Source organism: Mobula birostris, chromosome 2 (genome assembly GCF_030028105.1).
Source record: "Mobula birostris isolate sMobBir1 chromosome 2, sMobBir1.hap1, whole genome shotgun sequence".
NCBI lineage: Eukaryota > Metazoa > Chordata > Chondrichthyes > Myliobatiformes > Myliobatidae > Mobula > Mobula birostris.
The window spans coordinates 15,551,604-15,570,973 of NC_092371.1; the positions used below are offsets into that span (position 1 = coordinate 15,551,604).

At 46.7% G+C, this 19,370-nt stretch overlaps 1 protein-coding gene across 6 annotated transcripts in view; it reads right to left on the reverse strand.

Moving 5' to 3' along the window:
* Positions 1-19,370, reverse strand: part of LOC140212750 (myocyte-specific enhancer factor 2D homolog) — a 111,877-nt gene that overhangs the window by 37,294 nt on the left and 55,213 nt on the right. For 4 of the 6 annotated variants that reach the window (XM_072283934.1, XM_072283943.1, XM_072283914.1 and 1 more), the window contains exons 4-7: positions 17,597-17,800; positions 2,012-2,149; positions 1,152-1,371; positions 712-768 (exon numbers count right to left, since the gene is read on the reverse strand). In XM_072283934.1, coding sequence (XP_072140035.1) covers positions 712-768; positions 1,152-1,371; positions 2,012-2,149; positions 17,597-17,800 — 619 coding nt within the window. The remainder of the gene's footprint in view (positions 1-711; positions 769-1,151; positions 1,372-2,011; positions 2,150-17,596; positions 17,801-19,370) is intronic. The other 2 variants (XM_072283958.1, XM_072283949.1) reach the window with 1 other exon arrangement.

Genomic DNA, 19,370 nt, shown 5'->3' on the forward strand with positions numbered 1-19,370 from the left:
TGGCCAAGGGAGCAGGTGGTGGATGGTCATATGAGCACCTGGTGTATACCACAAGTCCTGGTTATGTGACCACTGATGCCAGGCAAAACAATCTCTGACGAGTATTGATAATGGCTAGGGCTGCCATTGCCAGAAGAAGGCAATGGCAAACCACTTCTGTAGAAAAATTTGCCAAGAACAATCATGATCGGCCACACCATACGACATGGCACATAATGACGACGATGACGACACTTCGCTTTCAGATTTCTGTGCCGTCCATGAACATTACCTCACTATTTTGCATTACTTATTTTTTATATTTCTTATTGTGATTAATAGTAATTTTATGCCTTGCTGTACAATGCCACTGCAAAACAACACATTTCACCATGATAATAAACCTGATTCTTTAAGGAAGGGGAGGAGAGAGGTCGGGATTGAGCCCAAGGTTTCTGGAGCTAAGAGGTAGTAAGTTTACCCGCTGTGCCGCAATGTACTGGGAACACACAGTGAGGGGTGGCACAGTGGCGTTGCAGTTGGCACATGCAATTGCCACAGATGGCTGTGGACTTGGGTTGGAGTGGCCTGTTACCGTGCTGTATCTCTACATAAATAATCACCGAGGCAGCTGACCCATGCTGCTCCTAGAACATTTGATCTGAACCAACCCGCAGCCCTGCCCCTTACAAGGAGAACCCATGGCTCACTGCGCACAGCGGCATCACTCACCTACAGGGCTTGGGCACCCTCCGTTGGACGTAGAGAGCTCTGGTCCCACCAATGCACCTGGAGATACGGACGGACAGAAGGTAGTGTTAGAACAAGGGGGGGGGGGAGAGAATGAGCACTGGGCCCTCCCCACAACCACCCCTACCTCTGAAACCTCCCCACCTCAGTTGAGATGTCACAACACTCACAGCCACTGAAGCATAAGAAGTTTGTACATCCTCACTGTGACTGTGTGGGCTTGCTCGGGTCCTGATTCCCTCCCACATTCCAAACACGCTCAGGGGAGGGTTAGTAAGTTGGGGGTATTATGTTGCTGCTGGTGACACTTGCAGGCTGCCCCCAGCAAATCCACAGACTGTGTTGGGCTCTGACACGACCGACTCATTTCATGGCATATTTCGATATATGTGTGACAAGTAAAGCTGATCTTTAACCTTTACCTGGGTTGCCGGAACTCGGCGGCCTGGAGGGAATGCCAGGAGACACGGTGTTCCTCCTCATCACAGTCTGCTGCGGGCTCAGAAGGCTGGAATCGGTGAGCGAGGTGGTCACCAGCGAGGGGCTAACCAGGGATGAGCCGGGGTCGCTGTAGGGCAACACGCTCTGACTGCCGATGGAGATGGTCACTGGCACACTGAAGTTCGTGGGCTGCATGGTTGACTGGAGGGGAAAGGGAATGTGAAGGAGGAGAGGTCACACAGCATGAACAAGAGGGGCCACACCCTGGCCTCAAGCAACACACACAGTGGTCTGGGGTGGTGAGGAGACGACCTTCCCAGAGTCAGGATTAAAGGCAGAAGGCAATGCAACCTGTCATTAAACCATGGCACCACAAGAAACAAATGGCTACACAGATCAATGGTTGCAGGCCCTTTGGCTTGTTGATAATTCCCCGCCCGACCCGTACAGAGAAACAGATGTCACTCAAGGGGACAGAAAAGGACTTGAACATTTCCCCAAAAGTGTTGAGCCAGGGAAGCACATGCAGGATTACTGCTTCCGTATAGGATCCGCAAAGGGTTAACTGCCTCCCTGGCTCCTGTGCCAGCTCCAGAAGGGGTCAAAGGGGTCAACAACCTGCCCCACTCCTGTGTAGATTTCAGGAAGGGTCAACAACACTCCCTCCTCTGTAGGATCGAAATCTTACCCTCTCTTGTGTCCAGTCCAGGAGGGGTCAACAGACTCTCCTTCCTCTGTAGGGACCCGATGGAGGTACCCACCATCTCGTTCCTGTCCCTCAGACACCCACCGGGAGCCACAACTATGACCCATGTCGTGAAGCGTGGTGCGCAACACTTACCCCGTATCTCTTGAACAAGACGTCAATGTCATCGGTGACCTTCCGAAACTTGTCCTCCATGAAAGGGCTCTGCTCGATGGCGTCGTCCACGTCAGGCTCGGGGCTGTCGCACCCGTTAAACCCCTTCTTCTTCAGGGTCTGTGGTGGGAAGGAGGGAATGAGCTGGGCGCTGCCACCAACACCAACACCTAACGCCTTTCGGGGAACCAGACGAACCCAGCCCTTCACACCCAGCAAGGATCAGGCAGGGTTAGGGACAGGCAGATGAGATTAATCTAAACTGCGATCATGGTCAGCAGAGATATGGAAGGCAGAGTAGCTTGTTCATTTGTCCCAACAGAGAACATCCCATACACACCAAAATCCAGTAAGGATGAATGGGATAATGTAGAACACAGAACAATACAGCACAGGCCCTTCAGCCCATGATGTTGTGCCTACCTTTTAACCTACTCTATGATCAATCTCATCCTTCCCTGACACATAGCCTCCATTTTTCTTTCATCCATGTGTTCATCTGAGCCTCTTAAATGTCCCCAACATACCTGCCTCTATCAGCACCCCTGGTAGTGTTTTCCACGTACCCACAACCCTCTGTAAAAACTCTGACACTCCCCTATACTTTCCTCCAATCACCTTAAAATTGTGCTCCCTCATGTTAGCCATTTCTGCCCTGGGATAAAGGCACTGTCTGTCCACTCAGTCTATGCCTCTTATCACCTTGTACAACACACCTCTCATCCTCCTTCGCTCCAAAAAGAAAAGCCCTAGGGACTTGGGCCATACTTGTATTTTGAAAAGATTTTTTGTAACTGTATTTTTTCTGCCATCATAGTTACATGTGCTGCATGCTGTGTGTCTGTTGGGAATGCGTTTTGTACCTTGATCCCAGAGGAACAATGTTTCATTGGCTGTATTTCTGTGTATGGTTGAATGACAATTAAACTTGAACATGAACTAAATGCAGCGTTAACTTACAGTGGGAGTCGCTAGAATGCTGGACAAACTCCCTGCTCACATTATGTGGGGGAGGGGGTCACCCACAATGCAGTGACACCCTCAAGAGCACATGGGGTGGGGGGATAGGGGAAAGGGTCTCAACTGTTTCTCTTCCCTCACACGCTGAGCACTCCCAGCACCATCCCTGGTGTCATCCAGCCTGCATCTTAACCAGACACATTTATTTGATCTTCATGACACTGCTGCTTGTGAGGACCTGTGTATGGTCTTTATGCACTTTGGCAGAAGAAATAAACGGGCAGACTATTATTTAAATGGGGAAAGAATTCAAAGTTCTGAGATGCAACGGGACTTGGGAGTCCTCGTATAGGATACCCTTAAGGTTAACCTCCGGGTTGAGTCGGTAGTGTAGAAGGCGAATGCAATGTTGGCATTCATTTCTACAGGAATAGAGCAGGGATGTGATGTTGAGGCTCTATAAGGCGCTGGTGAGACCTCACTTGGAGTACTGTGGGCAGTTTTGGTCTCCTTATTTAAGAAAGGATGTGCTGACGTTGGAGAGGGTACAGAGAAGATTCACTAGAATGATTCTGGGAATGAGAGGGTTAACATATGAGGAACGTTTGTCCACCCTGGACTGTATTCCTTGGAGTTTAGAAGAATGAGGGGAGACCTCATAGAAACATTTCGATTGTTAAAAGGCATGGACAGAGTGGATGTGGCAAAGTTGTTTCCCATGATGGGGGAGTCTAGTACAAGAGGGCATGACTTAAGGATTGAAGGGTGCCCATTCAGAACAGAAACGCGAAGAAATTTTTTTCATCACAGGGTGGTGAATCTATGGAATTTGTTGCCACGGGCAGCAGTGGAAGCCAAGTCATTGGGTGTATTTAAGGCAGAGATTGATAGATATCTGAGTAGCCAGGGCATCAAAGGTTATGGTGAGAAGGTGGGGGAGTGGGACTAAATGGGAGAATGGATCAGCTCATGATAAAATGGCGGAGCAGACTCAATAGGCCGAATGGCCTACTTCTGCTCCTTTGTCTTATGTCTTATGTCTTAATATATTACAGTACTGACTGATGATTACTGACCAGAGATGAGGAGGAATTTCTTTAGCCATAAAGTGGTGAATCTGTGGAATTCATTGCCATAGGAAGCTCTGGGGGCCAAGTCATTAAGTATATTTAAAGCAGAGTTTGATAGGTACTTGCGTCAGAATCAGATTTATTATTATGTGTTGTGAAATTTAACTTAGCAGCAGCAGTTCAGTGCAATACATGATAATATAGAAATAAAAAAGTAAATCAATTACAGGAAATATATATAGTATATTGGATAGATTAAAAATAATGTACAAAAAAAAAGTGAGGTAATGTTCATGGGTTCAATGTCCATTTAGGAATCGTACGGCAGGGGGGAAGAAGTGCCTTCAGACTTCTGAACCTCCTTCCGGATGATAACAATGAGAAGAGGGCCATCCCTGGATAATGTGGGTCCTTAATAACAGACGTCGCCTCTCTGAGGCACCACTCCTTGGAAATGTCTTGGATACTACTGAGACTAGTACCCGAGGAGCTGACGCATTTTACAACTTTCTGTAGCTTTTCTCAGCTCTGTGCAGCAGCTCCCCCCACCCCCAGTGCTAGACAGTGATGCAGCCCGTCAGAATGCTCTCCATGTACTTCGTCAGAACTCTTTGAGTGTTTTAGTTGATAAACCAAACTCCTGATGAAATACAGCTGCTATCTTGCCTTCTTTATAGCTATATTGATTAGTCAGGACAACAGATGATACAGGGAGTAGGCGGGAGAATCGGGTTGAGAGAGAAAGTAAATCAATCATGATGAATTGGCTGAACGGCCCATCTCAGTCTGACTGCCCACTTCAAGTTAAAGTTGAAGTTTATTGTCATTCAACCATAAACTTGCATACAGCTAAATGAAAAAAAAAATCCTCAGGGACCAAAGTGCAAAACACAGTAATTTATTGTTTATTCAGTGATACAGCGTAGAGCCCTCCAAGGGATCACAACCTTGTCGTAGGGTGTGGAGGCTTGCGCAGCTCAATGACCGTTGGCTGGAGTCAGGGCCACGCATGCCAAACATGACAGAAGGTGGACAGATCCTCCAGATTCGGGGGTTCGGCTCAGGGCTAACAACCCTGATTGGTAAAACAAAACTGTTACAGAAACAGCAAAGAAGAATCGTTCTAAAACTAAGTGCCTTGTAATTTTTGAGTTTCCAGTTGGGACTTATACGATTGACAGTAGTGAAAATTGAGAGGAAATCTACTGACAGACCAGACCACCAGAGATAGAGGACCTTTATTGTTGCCCTAAACGCCAGTGGCTTAGTGGACAGTGAGTAAGTATAGCGTGGAGTATGCCCTTCCAGCCCTTTGAGCTACTCCACCCAGCAACCCCACAACCCTAACCTAACCATGGGACAATTTACATGACCTACCCGGAATGTATTTGGACTGTGGAACAAAACCGGAATACCCAGGGAAAACCCATGCACTCCACGAGGGGGGAGGAGTAGAGAGATGCCTTACAGAACAGTGCCGGAATTGTACTCCGCACTCTGGGATGTCACGAGCTGTGTGTCACGCTAACTACTACGCTACCATGACACCTCATACCTATCACATATAATACATAAAATAACAAAATAATATTAATATATACAAAAATCTTCTGTAGGTAGGGATATTCATAGTAGTGTAGCTATTTCAGCTATTCCACTTCAATTCCAATGCTGTTTGCAAAGCGTTTGTACGCCCTTCCCATGAGCATGTGGGTTCCTCCCACAGTCCAAAAACCTTGTTAGTAGGTTAATTGGTCATTGTAAATTGTCCTGTGATTAGTCTAGAGTTAAAAAGATGAGCTGCTGAGTGGTGCATCTACTTGAGCTGGAAAGATCTGTTCCACACTTTATATCTAAATAAATAAAGTACAAGTTGAAAATTTCTCTGCATTGATGCTGCCTGGTCTGCTGAGTTCCTCCAACTTTATGTAGGTTGCTCCAGATTTCTAAAGTCTCTTGTGCCTACTCTCTCATTGTTTACAGCATTCATTGTGTAACTGCCAGATAATTACTTTTCTAACATTGAAAAGTTTATTGCCTTGAAACTTTATTTCTCTCTGTACAGTTGCTGTGAGATCACATGAGATTTGTAACATTTTCCTGTCTTCTTTTAGAGTCTCAGTGACCAGAACATGTTGCCCCTGTAGAAGCTCTCAGTCATGTAGTTCTTCCTGTTTCAACCAGGCATAGAAGACAAAGGTGGGACGAAAGTGGATGGGAAAATATCAATAAATGTGGATGTGGTGAGCCAAATGGCCTATTTCCATGGTGTATAATTCTACAATTCACCTTCCAGTTTTTTTTCCACATTCACAGCACCTGCAGTTGTTTTTGATTTTCACCCACTGTATTGAAAGTGGTGACGCACATCAACAGGGTGCTGAAGGCCTTTTGGTAGCCATGTGCCAGTATTATCCTCAGCAACCCCCCCCCACCCCACACACACACACACACACATACACGACTGTGTGGCCAGAGTCTGATCTAACTCCATCTATAAGTTTGCAGATGACACCATAGTGAGACGTATCTCAAATAACGATGAGTCAGCGTACCGGAAGGAGATAGAGAGCCTTATTGACATGGTGTCATGACAACAAGCTTTTCCTCAATGTCAGCAAGACAAGAGAACTGGTTATTCACTTCAGGAGTTGGGGGTGGGGGTGGAAATTCTCTTGTTTATATCAAAAGTGCCAAAGCTAAGAGGGACAGGAGTTTTCCTAGGTGTGAACATCATCAATAGCCTGATCTGATTCAACCACAAAAACACCATGCCTCTACTTCCTGAGGAGGCAACAGAAAGTCCCCTTTCAGCTTCTCCAAATTTCAATCAATGTACATAGAAAGCATCCTATTAGAATGCATCACGGCTTGGTAATGCAACTATTCTGCCCAAGACCGCAAAAACAGCATGGAGTTGTGGACACAGCTCAGCTCATCGTGGAAACCAGCCTCCCTGCTGTGGACTCTGACTACACATCTGGTTGCCTTGGTAAAGCAGCCAACCACCCCAAACTTCTCTCTTCTTCCCTCTCCCATTGGACAAAAGATACAAAAGCATAAAAGAACATACCACCAGGCTCAAGGGCAGGTTATGTTCTGTTATCTGACTCCTGAATGGATCTATTGCGCAACAAGGTTGACACTTGATTTCACAATCTACCTTGTTATGGCTTTGCATTTTACTATTTACTTGCATGCAATTTCTCTGTAATTGTTACTGTTTTGCCTGGTACTACCTCATTACACTATTGTAACAAATTGATGAACTGTATGAACTGTGTGCAAGACAAGTTTTGCCAATCATCTTTTATTTCATTTGGAGATAGAGTACAGGACAGGTCCTTCCGGCCGACCAAGCCGTGCAGCGCTACCCAGCAACCCAGCGATTTTATTTATTTTTATCTGGAGATACAGTGTGGAATAGGCCCTTCTAGGCCGCCTAGCAACCCCATTGTAACCCTATCCTAATCACGGGACTACAACTTTGTCGTGGTTTGGAGGCTTGCAGGCCTCAATGATCTGGAGAGCTTCGTTGGCTGGAGTCAGGGCTTTATGCTTTGGCTCTTCGTTGGGTCATCCATGCCAAACAGATCAAAGAGTAGAGGACAGTCTAAGAGTGATCTATCAGTCCTCCAGGTTCAGGGCTAACAACCCTGACTGGTAAAACAAGATGGTTACGGAAGCAGCTATGAAGAATCCTCCTACATCTGAGTGCGATGGTATTCCTGAGTCTCTATCTGGGACTTGCATGACTGACAGTAGTGAAAACTGAGGAAACTACTGATACAATGAAGGAAGCCCTGAACACTGCCAGAGATGGAGGACCTTCACTGCTGCCCTAAACACGAGTGGCATAACGGGTAGTAAGTAAGTAATCACGGGACAATTTACAATGACCAATTAACCTATTAACCAGTAGGTCTGAAGTGTGGGAGGAAATGGGAGCACCCAGAGGTAACATACGTGCACACAAGAAGAACGTATACGTTTTCTTACAGGGCATGCCAGAATTAAACTCCAAACTCCAACGCCCTGAGCTGTAGTAGCGTCGTGCTAACCACTACACTACCGTACCTCATTGTAATCCTAGGTCTCTCTGTTCAAGTCCGAATGGGCGGATTGCGGCTGGAAGCTCCTCCTCCCACCACACCCCATTTTCTTTGGCGAGTAATATGCATTGGATATTTCTAGTTCACAGACGCAGAGACCTGGGGTCCCGCTTGAGAACGTGCAGAACCCGACCGGGCAAGATTCTCTGGAAAAGATCCTCTGCATTGCACCCTGAACACAGAGTGAATCAGGAATCACAGCTCAAATTTTATCCCTTACTCTAGAATCCCCTCCTTTAGGATACCCCTCTTTCAGACATCAGGCATCGACTTGTGACTGGAGTTGGGGTGAGGGAAAAGGGGCAGCAAGGTGGCGAGGAGGGAGGGGGTTAAAAAAATTGGAAAAGAGTGCGCAGTGAAACAAGTTGAGAAAGCAAAGGTCTTCCTGCAGCTGAGGCAGATTTTGGTTAGTGCGTGGGAGCACAGTGTATGTAGGACTTGCTGTAAATGCACGACTTACAAGTTACACTCAACATCAATGGATTCAAATCCTGTTAAGTGACTGTTCTGAAGCCTAAAATAATTACCATAAGTCTTAAAATACAAAGCCCACAAATGTTCCCCAATGTTTAAACTTTGACAGATTTTGGAGCTGAAAATATCTCCAACATCAGTTCCTAATTGTGACCATTCATTCCAATTAATTCACAGGCTGGTAAATAAGCAAGGAACCGGTTCAGGTTACACTGGGGAGCAGTTCAGCCACTGAACAAACTGAGGTCAGTGACAGCAAAGGAGCCCAACTGAAAAAGAGGAGGGGAGAGGCGGAGCGGGAAAAAAATGATGCAGGGAGGGACAGGGGTGGAAGGAGGGGAGACGAAAATGTAGGGATACACACAAAATGCTGGAAGAAATCAGCAGGTCAGACAGCATCTATGGAAAAGAATAAACTGTTGACATTTCAGGCTGAGACCCTTCTTCAGGACAGAGAAGGGTGGGGGAAGATGCCAGAATAAAAAATTGGGGAGAGGGGAAAGAGGCTAGCTGAAAGGGTCTCGGCCTGAAACGTCGACTGCACCTCTTCCTAGAGATGCTGCCTGGCCTGCTGCGTTCACCAGCAACTTTGATGTGTGTTGTTAGGTGAAGCAGGAGAATGGTTAGTGAGGGCAAGGATACAGAGGGAGGTTAGATGGGAAATGGTATGGGTGTGTTAGCGAGAGATTTTTGCCAAGTGAGCAGGGAAGGGAGATGGGAAGAGCAAACACTCCCCTCTCCCACTTCCCTGCCCTCCCCTACGCCAACCAACCCCCAATACCTCTCTCTAAGGCTGAAAATACTCTACTTCCCCAGAAAACCCACTGCCTCCTGGTTTTGGGGAGTCTACAGGAAGTGGATGGTTGAGGGGCGGGGGGGGGGGACAGCAGATCAACACTTCAGTATGTAGCTGCGACCAAGTCCCACTCCTCAAACCTAGGCATGCTGTAGTATACCTTTGGAGCTCTCCTGGGACCCCATACACTGGAGAAGGAACCACAACCACTGACTCCTCCACACTCTTCTTTTCAATGAACCCCTCTGAGAATGTCATTGCCCAAAGAGACCGTTGCTTGCCTCTTAGAGGTAGTTATCAAGATACAGGCACCCTGGCCAATGTTCCTTCCACAGCTAGCTATGTCAACAACCTACAAACGTTTGTAGATATTCAGGTTCAAAAAATCTCAAAGTGCAGCAGGTTTCAGTGAAAATGTATTAGTATTGGATTATTATTGTCACATGTACTAAGATACAGTGAAAAGCTTGTCTTGCGTATTGTTCATACAGATCAGATCATTACACAGTGCATTGAGGCAGAACAAGGTAAAGGAATAACAATGCCCAATAAAGTGAAAAAGCTACTGAACAGGGCAATAATAAAGTGCAAGATCATAAAGATGTAGATTGTGAGGCCAAGAGTCCATCTTCTCATATATGAGGTCCATTTAAGAGTCTGATAATAATGGGATAGAATCTGTTCTTGAGCCTGGTGGTCTGTGCTTTCAGACTTCCGTATCCTCTGCCTGATGGGAGAGGGGAGAAGAGAGAATGTCTGGGTTGGTGGGGTCTTTGATTATGCTGGCTACTTTACTGAGGCAGTGAGAAGTGTAAACAGAGTCCATGGAGGGGAGGCTGGTTCCAGTGATGTCCTGAGCTGTGTCCACAGTTCCTTGCGGCCACATGCAGAGCAGTTGCCGTACTAAGCCGTGATGCATCCGGACAGAATGCTTTCTCTGGTGCATTGATAAAAATCCGCAAAGGGCTGATAGGGACATGCTGAATTTTTTTTAGCCTCATGAGGAAGTAGAGCCATTGGTGAGCTTTCTAATCTGTGGCATCAACGTGGTTGGAGCAGTGGGAAGTGTTATTCCCATTGGGATTATGTACAGCAGGAATGAAAAGGAATGGGGATAGCCCAGAGGGAGTGAACTGTAAGGTGCTCGGCCTTATGCTTGATTAGAAGTCTGCATTACGGGCCAATGTTACTTCCTAAGAAATTCAGGAACTAAACCTTTCATGAAATAACCTACAGGAATGACACATCTCCTCCCACAGGCTAATTAGTAGCATGTGTTATCTGTGTACTACAGGCATAATGGTCCACACAGTTGGCAGTGCCCATCAGTGCCACAAATCTCACTTCATTTGCAATCAACGCTCTCTGCACAAACATAATTCGTCAGTCTTCATCTCACTCTCACCAAGAAAGGGATCTCCAGTTTCTTAAGTTTCCTGAAGTAACCTTAAGTTTCCATTTATAGGAGAGTTGAGGATCCTCGAGCACAGCCTCAGAATAGAGGGAACATCCATGGAAATGAGGAAGAATTTCTTCAGCCAGAGGGCTCTGCATCTGTGAAATTCATTGTCACAGAGGGCTGAGGAGCCCAAGTCATTGAGTGTATTAAGGCAGAGGTTGGTAAATTCTTGATTGGTAAGGGGATTAAGGGGAGAAGCTGGGAGAGTAGGGTTAGTAAAGAACCAGCCATGACTGATTGGGGGGTGGCGGGGTGCAGAGGGGCAGGCAATACACCACTCCTAGTTCTGCTTCCATACCTCATGGACTTGTGGGCAACTTTTTCACAAAGAGGGTGGTGGTTATGCAGAATGAGCTAACCGAGAAAGTAATTGAGGCAGGTAAATAAACAACATACAAAAGACATTTGGGTCAGTCCATGGATAGGAGGGGTTTAGAGGGAAATGGACCAAATGTGGAAAAACGAGATTGGCTTATTGGGCAGCTTGGTCGGCATGGACGAAGGGCCTGTTTACGCACTGTGTTACTCTATGACAAAATGGTGAGCAGAACTGTACCCCAGACCCATTCCAAAGCCAATACCTAGGTACAAAGAAGCATGGATGGACTCACACCAGGAAGTACCTGGATCACATTTTAAAGAGAAGTTTCAGAACTTCATCAGTAGACACACCATAAGACCATAGACAAAGGAGCAGAAGTCGGCCATTCGGCCCATCAAGTCTGCTCCGCTGATCCATTCTCCCATTTAGTCCCACTCCCCCGCCTTCTCACCATAACCTTTGATGCCCTGGCTACTCAGATACCTATCAATCTCTGCCTTAAATACACCCAATGACTTGGCCTCCACTGCTGCCCGTGGCAACAAGTTCCATAGATTCACCACCCTCTGGCAAAAAAATTTCTTCGCATTTCTGTTCTGAATGGGCGCCTTTCAATCCTTAAGTCATGCCCTCTTGTACTAGACTCCCCCATCATGGGAAACAACTTTGCCACATCCACTCTGTCCATGCCTTTCAACATCTGAAATGTTTCTATAAGGTCTCCCCTCATTCTTCGAAACTCCAAGGAATACAGTCCAAGAGTGGACAAACGTTCCTCATATGTTAACCCTCTCATTCCCAGAATCATTCTAGTGAATCTTCTCTGCATCCTCTCCAACGTCAGCACATCCCAAGGTGACACAACAGGACACTGACTCAGTTACATCGGGCACATTGTTCACTGCCTGACAAGCTCCCAAAAGAGAGATGCTGCTCTGAATTCTGCTCCAAGAAGAGATTAGCATGGAGTTCGACACACAGAGCAGTCCCTTTCGCCCACGGACACTGTACCGAATATCAAACACTCACCTACAGGATGTGGGTCAAAGCCTCTTTGAAGAAATCCAACAAAGATAAGAGGAATCTTTGGTTCAGAGTCAATTATACAGCACAGGAACAGGGCCACCTCACCCATACCAACCTAAGCTTGTCCCATCTCTCTACATTTAGCCTGTACCCCTCAAAACTTTTCCTGTCAATGTACCCATCCAAACGCCTTTTAAACATTGTAATTTACCTGTTTACTCCAATACCCAACAGACCTTTTTAAATCTTTCCCTTTCTCCTTCAGTATAGCATTATATTGTAGGAAGACACAGAAGCCACTGCATGAATGTGATGACAAGCAGACATAATGGCCTAAACAGCACAATCTCCAGTAGTGGACAGCCTCCCCAGAAGCAGACAGCAGACAGCCTTGCAGGAGCCTATTCATATGTGTATAACCTTTTGAAGTGCCATTGGAAAGCACATGGAATCCTGGGCTTCATAAACATAAAACCCAGGTGGTTAAACCGAACCTCTATACAACACAGGCCACATGGATAACTCAAAATACAAGGCAATGAACAACTGGTCAGGGGAACTCAGCGGGTCGAACAGGACCGATGCATGGTTTTGGCCCAAAGCATTGACGGTTCCTTTTCCTCCCCGCAGATGCTGCTCGGCCCACTGAGTTCCTCCAGCAGATTGTGTGTTACTCCAGATTCCAGCATCTAAAGACTCTTGTGTGCCCAGAGTGCATAACCAACTTGTATAAAAGGCAGGCCAGATGGAGAGCCTCACCCAGTGCTGGACACCAAAGTTTGGAACAGATATACCACAATGGATCTTGGGTCAGAAAGGTGGCACCATAAGGTTCCATCATAAGGATCTTTACCACCTGGGACATGCTTCTCATTACTACCATCAGGGAGGAGGTGCAGGAGCCTGAAGACCCACACTCAGTATTTTAGGAACAGCTTCTTCCCTCTGCCTTCAGATTTCTGAACAGTCCCAAACCTATTTTGGAGGCAGAGTATAACTGAGTGGGGAAATTGAGGGACGGGTTTCCAAAGAAAGCCAAGACCACTGAAGCCAGAGCCTCCAGACAGGATGAAAGCAAGCATAGTGAATGCATTACAAGTTCAAATCCCACAGGAGCTGGAGAATTTTAATTGAGTTAACTGAATACATCCTGAGTTTTTACAAAGTTATTTATGATGTCTGTGACACTACCAGAGTGCTGTTAACGTGACCTTATGAGCTTCATTAAGGTCCTTCAGGAGGGAATAATAGACACCTTTACCCGGTAGGGACTGGGATTCCGGATCCCAGTGATGTGAAGGACTCTCCAAAGTCCTCAGCTGCCCTGGTCAGTATTCAGGGTTTAGGAGCTGGGCAATTAATTTTGGTCTCACCAGGGGAGCCCACAACCCATGACAGGGTCAGAACAGACGTGTGCAAAGCTGAATGAGGAGGCAGGCGCCAGAGCTCTGAATGAGCTTAAAGTTACACAAGATGAAGACGGGATAGAAAAGGATTAATTACTGACCTCCGAGAGAATTACCATGATGCAAGGTCAAAGAACAGTTCCAGTTCTTAAATCTGATCCAATCAGTGTCAAGCCAGCCTAAGCTAAGCCACAGCTGAAGTCAGCCGGAACTAGTGCGCTTGCTCTGGCATGGAAACCCACAATAAAATGTACATGGTCACTCGTGCTCCACTCAGAGACAGTTAGTGGAAGGGACAAGGATCACCAGGGACATGACCTTACAAGTAATTCTGGCCCCCCACTCTCCCCACAGAAATGCACATACAATCAGTTCAGAAGGATTAGAGACTCTTAGATAGACATGCAAATGACAGAAAAATGGAGGGCTATGTAGATAGAAGGGGTTAGATGATCTTACAGTAGGTTAAAAGGTCGGCACAACATCATGGACCAAAGGAATTGTACTATACTGTACTGTTTTATGATTGTGGTGGCAGGTTGGGGGGTGGGGAGACCTGATTAAACCTACCAGATACAGAGGACCTGGATTGAATGGATGTGGAGAGGATGTTTCCAATAGTGGGAGAATCTAGCATCCAAGGACACAGCCTCAGAATAGACGGATGTTCCTTTAGAACAGAGACAAGGAGGAATTTCTTCAACCAGAGAGCAGCACATCTGTGGAACTTATTACCAAAGTCACTGGCTAGATTTAAATCAGAGGGTGATTGCTTCTCGGCTGCTAAAGAGTTAAGGGATAAGGGCTGCAGGGAAAAGGCAAGAGAATGAGGTTTTAAAAACAATCTGCCATGATTGAATGACAGAGCAAACTCTATGGGCTGAATGGTTTAGTTTTGCTTCTATGTTTTATACTCTTATTTAAAATTATCTTTCTTTGGTGCAAGTTGATCAGTGGATAGACTCTCACCTGGGGTGGAGTGGCCAACACCAGAAACCCAAAGGGTGAGGTGAGCTGACAGTAAATAATGAGGGCGACAGATAGATAATCAAAGTCTACATCCCAAGACCAAACAGCAGAGGTTTAAGGTGATGGGTTTATACAGGATTTAAGGGGGAATATTTTTCAATCTTGAAGGTGGTTGGAATCTGGAATGTAGAGACTGTCACATCCTGGAGTTACACAGTCTCACAGCATGAAACAGGCCCTTTGGCCCATCTAGTCCATGTTGGCCTGCTCTTCAGCCTAGGCCCATCTATCTGCATCCGGATCATACACCTCTATACACTTCTCAACTATGCACCTATCCAACCTTCTATTAAATGTTACAGGTGAACTCACCTCTACAACTTCAGTTGTCAGCTTGTTCCATGCTTGCACCATTCTGAGTGAAGAAATTCCCCTCAGATTCCTCTTAAGTATCTAGATAACCACTTGAATCACCAAGACTTAGAAAGCTGGGGCCCTAATATCAGTAACACACATCAACGTTGCTGGTGAATGCAGCAAGCCAGGCAGCATCTCTAGGAAGAGGTACAGTCGACGTTTCGGGCCGAGACCCTTCGTCAGGACTAACTGAAGGAAGAGTTAGTAAGAGATTTGAAAGTGGGATGGGGAGGGGGAGATCCAAAATGATAGAAGAAGACAGGAGGGGGAGGGATGGAGCCAAGAGCTGGACAGGTGATTGGCAAAAGGGATATGAGAGGATCATGGGACAGGAGGCCCAGGGAGAAGGAAAAGGGAGAAGGAGAACCCAGAGGATGGGCAAGGGGTATAGTCAGAGGGACAGAGGGAGAAAAAGGAGAGAGAGAGAAAGAATGTGTGTATATAAATAAATAACGGATGGGGTACGAGGGGGCAGTGGGACATTAGTGGAAGTTAGAGAAGTCAATGTTCATGCCATCAGGTTGGAGGCTACCCAGACGGAATATAAGGTGTTGTTCCTCCAACCTGAGTGTGGCTTCATCTTTACAGTAGAGGAGGCTGTGGATAGACATATCAGAATGGGAATGGGATGTGGAATTAAAATGTGTGGCCACTGGGAGATCCTGCTTTCTCTGGCGGACAGAGCGTAGGTGTTCAGCAAAGCGGTCTCCCAGTCTGCGTCGGGTCTCGCCAATATATAAAAGGCCACATCGGGAGCACCGGACGCAGTATATCACCCCAGCCAACTCACAGGTGAAGTGTCGCCTCACCTGGAAGGACTGTCTGGGGCCCTGAATGGTGGTAAGGGAGGAAATGCAAGGGCATGTGTAGCCCTTGTTCCGTTTACAAGGATAAGTGCCAGGAGGGAGATCAGTGGGGAGGGATGGGGGGGACGAATGGACAAGGGAGTCACACAGGGAGCAATCCCTGCGGAAAGCGGGGGGGGGGGGGAGGGAAAGATGTGCTTAGTGGTGGGATCCTGTTGGAGGTGGCGGAAGTTACGGAGAATAGTATGTTGGACCCGGAGGCTGGTGGGGTGGTAGGTGAGGACCAGGGGAACCCTATTCCTAGAAGGATGGCGGGAGGATGGAGTGAGAGCAGATGTGCGTGAAACGGGGGAGATGCGTTTGAGAGCAGAGTTGATGGTGGAGGAAGGCAATCCCCTTTCTTTAAAAAAGGAGGACATCTCCCTCGTCTTGGAATGAAAAGCCTCATCCTGAGAGCAGATGCGGCGGAGACGGAGGAATTGCGAGAAGGGGATGGCATTTTTGCAAGAGACAGGGTGAGAAGAGGAATAGTCCAGATAGCTGTGAGAGTCAGTAGGCTTATAGTAGACATCAGTAGATAAGCTGTCTCCAGAGATAGAGACAAAAAGATCTAGAAAGGGGAGGGAGGTGTCAGAAATGGACCAGGTAAACTTGAGGGCAGGGTGAAAGTTGGAGGCAAAGTTAATGAAGTCAACGAGCTCTGCACGCGTGCAGGGAGCAGCGCCAATGCAGTCATCGATGTAGTGAAAGAAAAGTCGCGGACAGATACCAGAATAGGTTTGGAACATAGATTGTTCCACAAAGCCAACAAAAAGGCAGGCATAGCTAGGACCCATATGGATGCTCATAGCTACACTTTAGTTTGGAGGAAGTGGGAGGAGCCACAGGAGAAATTATTAAGAGTAAGGACTAATTCTGCTAGACGGAGCAGAGTGGTGGTAGAGGGGAACTGATGGGTTTATGGGTTTAGTGTGGATAGGGAACAATAACCTGTTTCTATACTGTGTAAGTCTGACGTTACGACTGTACCTGCTCCCCGGCAGACCACAAACCCTCCCTCCACTACAAAATGTCTAGCCCACTACTGGTGAAGAACCGAGGAGATTCCACTCCCCCAGATTGACATGTATTTATGAGATGTACATTGAAATATACTGTGAAATGCCTTGCTTGTGTTAACAACCAACACAGCATGCCCACTATGCCCATCAGATCAGAACAGAACACAATAAACAACAGAACAACAACAGCAAAACAAGTCCCTTTACTCCATACCACACTCCTTCCCTCCCACCAACCACACACATACAGGCAACCTTCCAGTCTCCAGGCTTTGGCCACTGTGTTTTGATTTCCGGACTACCAATCAGCCTTCAGGAGCCATTCTTTGGTATTGAACCCCAGACTAGCTGATGATGGCACCACAAACACCACACGAACTCCAGGTTCACCAGCTGACGGGCCCTCATGCTTCCTGCTTACACAGTCGTTCAATGCAGAGTGGAGGTCTGGACTGTGAACGCCCTTCATCACCAGTCCATGTCACTGGACTTCAAACGCAGAACGGAGGCCTGACCTCTACCTCCTCCACATCTCTGTGCCTAAATCCTAACCTGACCCCTAACTCCCCTCCCCAAAACCATCCTTACAAACTTAAAAGTCTGAGCCATGGTCTCGGAAAGCACAGCTAAGCACCTCAGGAAGGACAGCAGAGGGTCCCACAGAGAGCCACCCCGGGCGGCCAACTCACCTCCACGATGTCGGCATTGGTACGGCTCTCGTGGGGCTCGTTGTACTCTGTGTACTTGAGCAGCACCTTGTCCATGTCCGTGCTGGCATACTGGAAGAGCTTGTTGGAGTGGTTGAAGATGATGAGGGCGATCTCACAGTCACACAGCACACTCAGCTCGTATGCCTTCTTCATCAGCCCGAACTTCCGCTTGGTGAAGGTCACCTGAGTTTGATTGGAGGGGGTGATCAAGAGCAAAGAGGAGAGGAGAGAGGAGGATGAACAAGCATATTGAATTTGGCACCTGATGAAAACTAAATAAAGCTTTCTGCAAAATAATTGATTTCTGGCCAAGACCCTTCATCTGGACTGGAAAGGAAAGGGGCAGAAGCCAAAATAAGGTGGGATAGGAAAGGAGAACAAGCTGGCAGGTGATTGGTGACAAACAAGAGAGATTCTGCAGATGCTGGAAATCCAAACAACACACAAAATGCTGGAGAACCTCAGCAGGCCAGGCAGCATCTATGGAAAACAGTACAGTTCACGTTTCAGGCCAAGACCCTTGCTGCCTGGCCTACTGAGCTCCTTCAGCATTTTATGAGGTGATTGGTGTGACTAAGTCCTTAAGTCCATAAGATACAGAGTAGAATTAGGCCATTCAGCCCATCTAGTCTGCTCCATCATTTAGCTGTGGCTGATTTGTTTTCCCCAACCTATTTTCTTGCCTTCCTCCCCATAACTCTCATCCCCTTACCAATCAAGAACCTCTGTCTTAAATACATCCAATGAATTGGCCTCCACTGCCCTCTGTGGAAATAAATTGCACAGATTCACTACCCTCTGGCTAACGAAATTTCTTCTCATCTCATCCCCGAATTGAGGCTGAGACCCCAGATCCTTGACTTCCTTACTGTTGGAAACAACTTCTCCATGTCCACTCTATCTGTATTCAATAGACTTCAATGAGATCCTCCTCATCCTACAGAGACATCAAACTCCTCATATGTTAAGCCTTTCATACCTGGGATCATCCTTACGAACCCCCTCCGAACCGCATCCAGGGCCATCACATACTTCCTTAGATACTGGGCACAAAATTGTTTTCAATATTCCAAATGCAGTCTGACCACATATTATAAATCCTTGGCATTACATCTTTGTTTGCATATTCTAATCCTCTTGAAATGAATGCTAAAATTGCATCTGCTTTCTTTACTATCAATTCAACCTGCAAGTTAAACTTTAGTGAATTGAAAAGAAAGCATGACGATGCCTCTACTTCCTCGGGAGTCTGCGGAGATTCGGCACGTCATCAAAAACCTTGGCAAACTTCTATAGATGTGTGGTATAAATTGTGCTGACTGGCTGCATTACAGCCTGGTATGGGAACACCAATGCCTTTGAGTGGAAAGTCCGACAAAAGGTACTGGACTCAGCCCACTACATCACGGGTAAAACCCTCCCAACTATTGAGCACATCTACATAAAACATTGCTGTAGGAAAAGAACATCTGTTATCAAAGATCCTCAGTTACCACCCCTCAGCCATCAGGCTCTTGAACAAAAGGGGATTTTACCACCCCTCAGCCATCAGGCTCTTGAACAAAAGGGGATACTCATTTTACTTCTCGTGTTCCCACAACCGATGATGTCTCTTTAAGGACTCTTTATCTTGTTAGTTCATGGCCATTATTTATTACTATTTATTTATATTTGCATTTACACAGTTTGTTGTCCCATTGATCCTGTTTAACAGAAACATAGAAAACATACAGCACAATACAGGCCCTTCGGC